Source organism: Triticum urartu, chromosome 3A (genome assembly GCF_056163025.1).
Source record: "Triticum urartu cultivar PI428250 chromosome 3A, HENAU_Tu73, whole genome shotgun sequence".
Taxonomy (NCBI): domain Eukaryota; kingdom Viridiplantae; phylum Streptophyta; class Magnoliopsida; order Poales; family Poaceae; genus Triticum; species Triticum urartu.
The window spans coordinates 29,071,257-29,082,117 of NC_141875.1; the positions used below are offsets into that span (position 1 = coordinate 29,071,257).

General features: G+C 43.0%; 1 protein-coding gene across 1 annotated transcript; it reads right to left on the minus strand.

Annotated features, from left to right (window-relative positions):
* Positions 1-9,097: 9,097 nt before the first annotated feature.
* On the minus strand, positions 9,098-9,812 carry LOC125542482 (non-specific lipid-transfer protein 4.3-like). Its single transcript, XM_048705535.2, has one exon. The coding sequence runs from the start codon at positions 9,714-9,716 to the stop codon at positions 9,369-9,371; it is 348 nt and encodes a 115-aa protein (XP_048561492.1). The 5' UTR covers positions 9,717-9,812; the 3' UTR covers positions 9,098-9,368.
* Between the last annotated feature and the right edge of the window lie 1,049 nt (positions 9,813-10,861).

Sequence of the window (10,861 nt, forward strand, 5' to 3'; positions counted from 1 at the left end):
CAGTAATTTATTTACCCATTGTGTGCTATTTATTGAGAGAAGCCACTAGTGAAATATACGTCCCCCGGGTCTATTCTTTATCATATTTGCTTTGAGATCTATTTTTATTCGCTTTTATTTTCAGATCTATTATTCCAAAAACCCAAAAATACCTTGCTGCACTTTTTTATTCTTTATTTTATTTCACATTTTATCGAGAGCTATTTATCCAATCTATCACAAATATACTCCCGTCAACTTCCCAATTTCTGGCGCCGTTAACAAGGAGGGATTGACAACCCCTCTTACGTGTTGGGTTGCAAGTATTTGTTCTTTCTGTGCAGGTACCGTTTACTTAGTATTTCTTGGTTCTCCTACTGGATTGATACCTTGGTTTCATAACTGAGGGGAAATACCTACTGTAGCTATCATGCATCATCCCTTCCTTTATGGGGAAATACCGACACAGTCTCATCTCCTTGAAATTGACATTATTTGCCATTTGCCTTTCATTTTCATCTCCCCCACTACACAAAAGTTTGCCATTTTATTAGCCTTCCTTTCGTTCGCCTTTTTCTCGTCAGATCTGTTTTGTTTGCAATCTTGCTTGCTTTGTCGTTATGGCTAGTTCTTCCTCTGTTTCATGTACCCCCGAGAATGAGGTTCTTAATTTTAAACAAATGGTAGGGGAGAATCTAAAAGACACTCGGTATAGAATTTGCAATGATCATAATAGATCTATTCATAAGCAATCTTCCATCGTTCTTCTTCGTAGTTTTTACGAGGGCATAACCGCTTGGTATATATTCGTCCTTAATACGATTACCGGTGGGAATTTCTTGGTGTGTCCATATTTGGATGCTTTTAATGCCATGGGAGATCTAGTGGGTGCACCACCTATCATTATTATTGAAACAATCTTAACTCTTGAGCATGTTATGCAAATATTAGATGCTATTGAAAAGAAGATGGTCACCTTAGAGAAAATTGAAAACTTAGATACAAAGATGCATAATCTTGCCAATAAATTTGGGTCAAAAGTTGGTCATGTTCTCAAATTACTAAGGGAAAAGGAAACCATAATTAATGAAAGAATTGGAGAGTGTCCTTCTCAGATTGATAAGTTGGAATTTTTTTAGTAATTTAAGCTCGGCTTTTGCTTCCGCTAAAACTATTGAAAAAACTCCCGTAAAAATTGGCAAGACTACTCAAGTCACTAAGACCAAGGGTCTGACTTCTAATAATAACATAGAGGATCTTAAGATGAAGTTGTGAAAGACTCTACCTGCAAAAATGAATTATTCAATCTTATTCCTAGAAGTATTATTATTGAAAATATGCATGCCAAATTTTTGAAGAATGTTGGTTGTGTGATTGAGGAATTGGAAACCAAAGATGGCAATACTTGAATCTATGCATTATGCCTAGCTAGGGGCATAAAACAATAGTGTTTGTTGGGAGGCAGCCCAATGAATAAATTTTATTTTTGCCTTTTTCTTTTTGTTCTTCAGTGTTCACACAATTATGCTACTATTATGATTGTTTTTATATTTTAAACAGTGTTTGTGCCAAGTAAAGCCTTTGGGATTATGTTTGGTGATAGTTGATTTGATCTTGTTGGAAAACATAAACTTTCGCGTCTAGTAAAATAATTTTTGTAAATTACAGAAGCATGATAATATCCTGATTTTTGTACACCAGATTGATTTACAAATTTCCTACATCGTCCTAATTTTCCAGAATCTTTGGAGTTACAGAAGTATATGAAGTTTCCAGATTACTATAGACTGTTCGGTTTTTGATAGATTCTGTTTCCGTTGTGTTGTGTGCTTATTTGATGAATCTATGGATTGTATCGGGGGATATAAGACATGGTAAAGTTGGAATATTGTAGGTATAATGCAATAATGAAATATGAACGGGTTTGCAACAGTACTTATAGTAGTGATTTGCTTTATTATACTAACGGATCTCATGAAGGTTTTGTTAAGTTTTGTGTGATTGAAGTTTTCATGTTTTGGGTGAGGTCATGATGGATGAAGGGATAACGAGTGAAAAGAGCCTAAGCTTGGGGATTCCCCAAGGCACCCCAAGATATTATTCAAGGAGAAGCAAGCAACTAAGCTTGGGGATGCCCCGAAAGGCATCCCCTCTTTCTTCCAACGACCATCGGTATTTTACTCGGAGCTATATTTTTATTCATCACATATCATGAGCTTTGCTTGGAGCATCTTGTATTATATGAGTCTTTTCTTGTTTTGCTTTTTAGTTTTCATAAGTATCCTTGTTGGACACCCCTATTTGAGAGATCCAAAATTATGTTATGATTTGTTAGAATTGCTCTTTATGTTTCACTTAAATTTTTTGAGCTATGGAATTGCTCTAGTGCTTCACTTATATCTTTATGAGCATGGTGTGCTTTAATATTTTGAAGAAATTCTCTCGTGCTTCACTTATATTATTTTGAGTGACAAAAAAATTATGCTCATGTTCTTCACTTAAATTTGTTTGAGCTATCCAATAGCAATTGCAACATATGAAACTAGTCCCAAAGTGATTAATATTCAAGGGGGATATAATTAAAATATTTATGAAGATCATTGGACAAAATAAACTTGATTCTTTGTAATAGTTTTGAGATATGATGATAGTGATATATGAGTCATGTTGGTGAGAAATTCTGCTTTACTAAGAATATTGGTGTTAAGGTTTGTGATTCCCTATGGAAGGAAGAAAGTCAATAGTTATGCGATGAAATTACATCCTACTTATGGTGCATTATTCGGTGTTAGTTATGCTTAATGCTCTCTTATGTGATTTTTCCTTTCTTGGTTGGTTGCTTCTCAATCAATTTGCTAGCCTCCATAGTAGAAATACTACTTGTGCATCCAAAATCTTTAAACCCAATTTTGCCATATGAGTCCACCATACATACATATAGGCGGTATTTTCGTGTCGTTCTAAGCAAATTTGTATGTGCCATCTCTAATTTTCAAAATTAACTTCCTTTTTTTGCTCATACCGCTCATGAAGCGGCAGGGGGTGGCCAATATTTTCCATGGTAGATGTGTTATTCTCAAGATTTGTGTTTATTCACTTGTCATTGCACGAGAGTACGGTGGTAGTAGGGATGCCCAGTCCCGAAATGAAAAATGAATTTACTTTATGTTGTAAAATAATAAATTCCTTGGAAAGTGTTGGTATGGAAGGCACCCGTGGATACAGCTAGCCATGATTGTGAAAAAATGGTGGAAAAAAGAATAAACTTTATTTTCTATTTGAGAACCGCCTATGATATATGTTGCATGAAAAGTGTTGGGATTACTCACTCGTTTTCGTTTACCGGAAAAGTATGTCTCTCAAAAAAATTGATCTCTCAATTTAAGCTTTGAGCCCTGGCACCTCTAAAAATCTCTACTTCCCTCTACGAAGGGTCTATCTATTTACTTTATATAATTTTTTAATTGGAGTCTCCATCTTCTCTTCTAAAGCACCAACTAGGTTGCACTATGATCATACTTGAGCATTGGATGTAGCTAATATGCGAGTGTGTTTCATGAATGGATAAATGATTGAGCATGATGGGCTAGGGATAGCTTTCTTTAGTGTTGATATTTTGAAAGACATGGTTGCTTGTTGATATGCTTGAGTATAGAAATCTTCATTTCAAAAGACTGTTGCTTTGAACCATATAAAAGTACAAATGTCCATGCTACAAAACAAAGAATATGTGATGAACATGTTAGGCAGCCTTCCACATCAAAAATTTTGTTTTTATCATTTACCTACTCGAGGACGAGCATGAATTAAGCTTGGGGATGCTGATACGTCTCCAACGCATCTATAATTTTTTATTGTTCCATGGTGTTATATTATCATTCTTGGATATTTTACAATAATTTTATAGCAACTTTATATCATTTTTTGGGACTAACCTATTGACATAGTGCCCAGTGCCAGTTGCTGTTGTTTGCTAGTTTTTTACTTAGTAGAATATCAGTACCAAACGGAGTCCAAATATAGTGAAAGTTTTGCAGATTTTTTCTAGAACATAAGACACCGTATGGGCCAACAAAGTACCAGAGGGGAGGCCCGTGGGGAGCACAACCAACCAGGGCATGCCCAGGAGCCCAAGCGCGTCCAGGGGGCGTGCTGCCCGCCCCCACATAGTCCCCTACACCGCCTCTTCGCCCTATAAATTACCAAATATTCCAAAAACCCTAGGGGATTCGCCGAAACACAATTCCAGCCGCCGCAAGTTCCAGAACCACAAGATCCAATCTAACACCGTCATGGACGGGTTCATCATCCTCATTGGTGCCTCTCCGGTGATGTGAGAATAGTCCACCATACACCTACGGGTCCGTAGGTAGTAGCTAGATGGCTTGTTCTCTATCTTTTGGTTCTCAATACAATGGTCTCTTGGACATCTATTTGATGTAACTCTTTTTGCGGTGTGTTTGTTGAGATCTGATGAACTTTGAGTTTATGATCAGATCTGTATCCATGAATATTATTTGTGTCTTCTTTGATCTCTTATATGCATGATTATTTATAGCCTCGTATTTCTTCTTCAAATCTTTGGTTTAGTTAGGCCAACTACATCGATTTTTCTTGCCATGGGAAGAGATGCTTTGTGATGAGTTCAATCTTGAGGTATTCGTTCCCAGTGACAGAAGGGAAAGCAAGACATGCATCTATCGTTGCTATTAAGGATAACAAGATGGGGGCTATTCCTTCATGAATAGATCTCATCTACATCATGTCATCGTTCTTATTTCATTACTCTGTTTCTCCATGAATTTAATACACTAGATGCATGCTGGATAGCAGTCGATGTGTGGAGTAATAGTAGTAGATGCAGGCAGGAGTCGGTCTAGTAATCTTGGATGTGATGCCTATATATTGATCATTGCCTTGGATAACGTCATAATTATTCAATCTTCTATCAATTGGCCAACAATAATTTCTTTACCCACAGTGTGCTATTTCTTGAGAGCAACCACTAGTGAAATCTACGGCCCCAGGTAGGAGTGCTGTTTTTATTTGCTATTATTTTCGGATCTATTATTCCAAAGGCTCAAAATATATTGCAGCATTTTTTATTACTTATTTTATTTATCGAGAGCTATTTATCCAATCTATCACAAATATTCTCCCGTCAACTTGCCAATTTCTGGCGCCGTTACCTAGGAGGGATTCGACGTGCCACCATTGCAAAGTCTCGATCGATATACACCGTTGGGCATCTCCAACAGCGACTCTCAAAACACGTACACATACTTTTCAACCGTACTGTTCGGACCATGAAAACAATCCAACACGGTCCTATATCGGTTCGCAGGGCTGTCCAGACCATGATTTTCCTGCAAACCAGAATCAAACATGGATGGGTTTTACGGAATTCTTGACATAAGAAATGATGAAATTTGACGCTGCTGGCCCACCCAAAAGGAAGGCGGAGCCCATGCTTTTGTAGCAACCCACACTGTTTCCGCCCTAAAATCCCCTACTCTCTTCACTCAATTCCCACCCTTTTCTCCCACCCTCTACATCCTTCTGCCACCGACGCATGGAACCTTCGGAGAACCTATCGGAGATGGAGGTGGCGGCGGATGTGCAGGAGGATCCGAGCATCATGCTTGCTCGGAAGATCAGCTCGGCCACGTGGCAAACTCGCTGCATCAAAGTGAAGGCCGCAAAGGAAGATAAGCTCAAGAAGCGGATGGCCGCCAGTGGTCGTGGTGCTGGCATCCGGGGTGGTGATCATGGCAAACGTGGCAGACACCTTGGCGAAGGCCAGGGTGCCCAGACAGGCGCGCCAATAGTACATGTGTAGCCGTGGCCGGAGCCTTACAAGTCTTTGTACTTCTATGCCTCCAAGCAGCCCGGGACCGGCGCCGGGAGGGTGCCTTACATGGTCGAGGTAAACGTGGCGCCACTCTTTTCCGAGTGTTCTTCGCTGATACTTGTCCGGGCGTGGACGGCGGGCGGGCAGTAGATGGGTGCTCGCACGATGTTCGCTACAATGCCTAGAGCGGGGGACCCAGCGTATGACGGCCCAGACAGGGAGATGCTTGACATCATCCATGACAGAGGCGAAGGAGGAGAATGTGGCTATGAGGACGGACCAGTGGAAGACTCGGATCCCACCCAGTCTGGCAACTACGCGTAACAGCAAACCTACACCCAAACGGGCACGCAACTGTCTTACACGCAGACTGGCATGGGCACACAACGACAACACCATTTTGCGCGCTGGAAAGCAACAATAGGATGAGGGTGAGGAGGAGGAGGAGGAGGAGGACAGCGAGGACGATGATCCGGATGATACAACCGGCGATTCGAAGAAGAAGGGTAGACGAGAAAGCTTCAACAAGCAGGAGGACGAGCTGTTGTGCGATGAACATGTTAGGCAGCCTTCCACATCAAAAATTCTGTTTTTATCATTTACCTACTCGAGGACGAGCATGAATGAAGCCTGGGGATGCTGATACATCTCCAACGTATCTATAATTTTTCATTATTCCATGGTGTTATATTATCATTCTTGGATATTTTACAATCATTTTATGGCACCTTTATATCATATTTTGGGACTAACCTATTGACATAGTGCCCAGTGCCAATTCCTGTTTTTTGCTAGTTTTTTACTTAGTAGAATATCAGTACCAAACGAAGTCCAAACGCAGTGAGAGTTTTGGAGATTTTTTCTGGACCAGAAGACCTGTATGGGCCAAGAAAGTACCAGAGGGGAGACCCGTGGGGAGCACAACCCACCAGGGCACGCCCAGGAGCCTAGGCGCGCCCAGGGGGTGTGCCGCCCGCCCCCACGTAGTCCCCCTGCACCGCCTCTTTACCCTATAAATTAACAAATATTCCAGAAACCCTAGGGGATCCGACGAACCACAATTCGAGTTGCCGCAAGTTCCAGAACCACGAGATCCAATCTAACACCGTCATGGAGGGGTTCATCATTCTCATTGGTGCCTCTCCGATGATGTGTGAATAGTCCACCATAGCCCTACCGGTCCGTAGGCAGTAGCTAGATGGCTTGTTCTCTGTCTTTTGATTCTCAATACAATGGTCTCTTGGACATCTATTTTATGTAACGCTTTTTGCGGTGTGTTTGTTGGGATCCGATAAACTTTGAGTTTATGATCAAATCTATATCCATGAATATTATTTGTGTCTCCTTTGATCTCTTATATGCATGATTATCTATAGCCTCGTACTACTTCTTCAAATCTTTGGTTTAGTTAGGCCAACTAGATCGATTTTTCTTGCCATGGGAAGAGATGCTTTGTGATGAGTTCAATCTTGAGGTATTCGTTCCCAGTGACAGAAGGGGTAGAAAGACACACATGTATCATTGCTATTAAGGATAACAAGATGGGGGCTATTCCTACATGAATAGATCTTGTCTACATCATGTCATCGTTCTTATTTCATTACTCCGTTTCTCCATGAATTTAATACACGAGATGCATGCTGGATAGCAGTCGATGTGTGGAGTAATAGTAGTAGATGCAGGCAGGAGTCGATCTATTAATATTGGATGTGATGCCCGCCTTGGATATCGTCATAATTATTCAATCTTCTATCAATTTCCCAACAGTAATTTCTTTACCCACCATATGCTATTTCTTGAGAGCAACCACTAGTGAAATCTACGCCCCCCCGGTCTATTTTTTATCATATTTGCTTTGAGATCTATTTTATTCATTTTTCTTTTCAGATCTATTATTACAAAGACCCAAAATATTTTGCTGCATTTTTTATTACTTATTTTATTTATATTTTACCTAGAGCTATTTATCCAATCTATCACAAATATTCTCGCGTCAACTTGCCAATTTTTGGCGCCGTTTCCTAGGAGGGATTGACAACCCCTCTTCTTTGTGTGAAGATACCGTTTACATAATGTTGCTTGGTTCTCCTACTAGATTCATATCTTGGTTTCATAACTAAGGGAAATACCTACCGTAGCTATACTGCATCATCCCTTCCTCTTTCGGGAAATACCGACGCGGTTTCAATTGACATCACTTACCACGCCGCATGCATGCCGGCCTGGAGCATGCAGCGGCCGACATTGATGTCGTGATGTGACAGGAGGGAGGGAGGGCGGCGCAGACCGACGTGACCTCTCGATAGCTCCCGCTTCAATGCTGACGCATGTTCCCGAGGAACCAACTCCGGTCATTGTGCCGCATTGAAGTGGACAACCCCTTTCCTTGGCCTGCGCCGCGGCTCTTTAAACTATGCGTCGGCAGTGCACATAGCCGCAGTCCCCCTCCCTGAGCACCGGCCCCTCCCCTCCCCCTTCTTTGTTCCTGAGCCCCTCCCCCCCCCCCTCTTCGACCCAAGCTCAGGCGATTCCAAAGTCGTGGTGCTCCGCTCCGGCAGATGTAGTAGGCGGAAGCTCATCCTCTGATGGTTCTTGGTGCCGCCGCCCACACTCTCCTAGCCCATCAGCATCCACGGCTGCTGGCTCCCCCACCAAGTAGGAGATCGTCATTTCCTCCGGTGACGAGGAGGACCAGGCAATGCCCCCGCATCCACATGAGCCACCGCTGTAGCCGCACCGACCCCTCAAGGTGGCTGCTCTGACGGACAATATATTGTCCGCCAGATCGAGATAATGACGGAGCGGTCGCTCCGTACATGGGGCCCTCTCCGCCATCGCCGGCGTGCATGAAGGTGGATCCGCTGTCCCCGCCACACCACCATGTTAAGCCCAAGCCGGCATCCACGCTACATCAATGAAGCAGGAGCCAACCCCTCCCCGGCACAACTGCCACATCCATATTGGACATTGCATGGTGAGGAGCCAGCCTCGCCCCCGCACCACCGCGGCATCCTGATCGGACGTCGGGTGAAGGTGGAGCCCCTGTCCCCGCCATGCAGCCCGTTTGATAGAATTTCGTGAGTTTTGGTCGAATTGTTGGCTCGTTTTATAAAGCTAGCATTGGATGGCGTTCCCTGTCCGCGGACGGATGGGGAGAAAATTTTCGGGTTGCCATTTGAGATGCCTTATAATTAAAACCCGTAAGAGGTCCTATGCATTCACTTTATTTTCATCGTCTCTCACGGTTGTTATGTGGAGTAAAGTACCTGGGAGAAATAATTATGAGTACAATCCACATACTAGAAGTGTACATGGTACAAGGTACAATTAAGTCTCGTGTCTCCTCAATGGGAGTGAAAGTAAAAAGCAACAATAGTACGACAGTGGCCGGCCATTCAGAGCTGGCTCAGCGTACGCACTGCTTTCTCCCTCACATGGAGATCAGGTCAGAGCGTTTATTCATATGTATTTGTGACTTAAGCATACTCAGAAACGTCGGATGGCATGATATGCGGCAGCCATGGTGGGCAGTGGTTGATTAGCGAATAGTAGAGCAGTCGAGGGAAGGGCTGATGGCGTATGGGATGCTGACGCTGCACTTGGAGGGGATGTCGGCGGCCTTGCCAGCGTTGAGCCCACCAGCAGCGCTCTTGATGCAGTTGCACGTCGTTTTCTTGTCATTGGTGCTTCGCACTGCGCCTGCAAGTCTCCTGACGCCGCTGCAGCAGGCCACAGACGGGTTGGCACCATTGCCTCGTGCATAGGAGATGCAGGGGCTCAAGGCGGAGTTCACCTGACCGCATGAGATGGCCGCGTCGGTGGCTATGAGGAGCATTGTCGCCACCAGGGCGACCAGCACGAGCCGAGCAACTGCAGCACGGGCCATCTCGATCTAGCTAGCAATAGTAGTGGTGGTGAGCTCAGCTGCAGAAGATGAGATGACTAGATTTTCTAAGTGATTATACTGGTGATGAGTTTCGTAGAGGGGTGCATGGGCTTAAATAGGGCTTTGAACCAACATGGTACCACCTACTGTGTCCAGATGGATAAATCCGATTAGTGGGAGTCAGAACATAAATTTTTGTTGTTGGATGTTAGATTCGGTTGATGGATATATTAATACGTTTTGGAGATGGTTGGATGTTGTATTCGGCATGTGATGGATGGACCAGGCATGCATGTGTGCATTCTTGCAGTGGAGTGTGGTTGATTCGTGGCTTCGTACACGGCTGATTAATAGCGACATGTACTCTCAAAATCACCGATCCTGGAGTAGTTGATCAATAAGAGGGTGCTTGGATTCAAGGGATTTATTTTAGTCTGAATAAAATTAGTCGCTCTTTGAGAGGCTAAAGTTTCAAGCACCCCTGACTAAAGAGGGGCTAAAACTAGTCTTGAGACTAAAATTTTTTAGTCAGGGGTACCCCTACTAAAATGTGGATTAGTCCTCTATCTACTCATTTAACTCCTCTCTTTAACACAGGCGAGTTCTGGATAGGAGGGTTTGGAGGATAATAAATGCACATTAACTTGATTTTAGCATTTTTTAGTATTTGGATCCAAGCATGGGTGAGGCTAGCATGTTTTAGTCCCACTAATTTTAGTCATGGGACTAAAACGTATCCAAACACTCTCTAATTTGGTGAGCTCGACTAGTGAACTACACCATATGATGACGCAGGTGGTCGTGCACTATCGGCGATCAACTACCTTGCCTTACATTGTCCCCTTGTCACAGTTTAACATTCATTGTTGCCAAATCATGAGCTACATTTTAACTAGTATTGATTTAGATTATATGAAGACAGTATCTTTCAGGTAAATTTGCCGTGTATCATGATGCTGCCAAGTATTGCGTCCACAGAGATAAATCTGATTGGTGTTAGCCAGTGCATAAATTGTGGTTCCTTTATGTTGGAATCGGTTGCGGGGTATTAATTAATTTTGGAGACGGTTTATTCGTAGGAGCCGCCGTCGACCGAGCATGCCTACCGGTGGAGTATGCTTGATTAGTGCGTACAGGGAAGATTA

Coding starts and splice junctions, on each gene's coding strand:
- LOC125542482 (XM_048705535.2), bottom strand. CDS start 9,716: ATGGCCCGTGCTGCAGTTGCTCGGCTCGTGCTGGTCGCCCTGGTGGCG.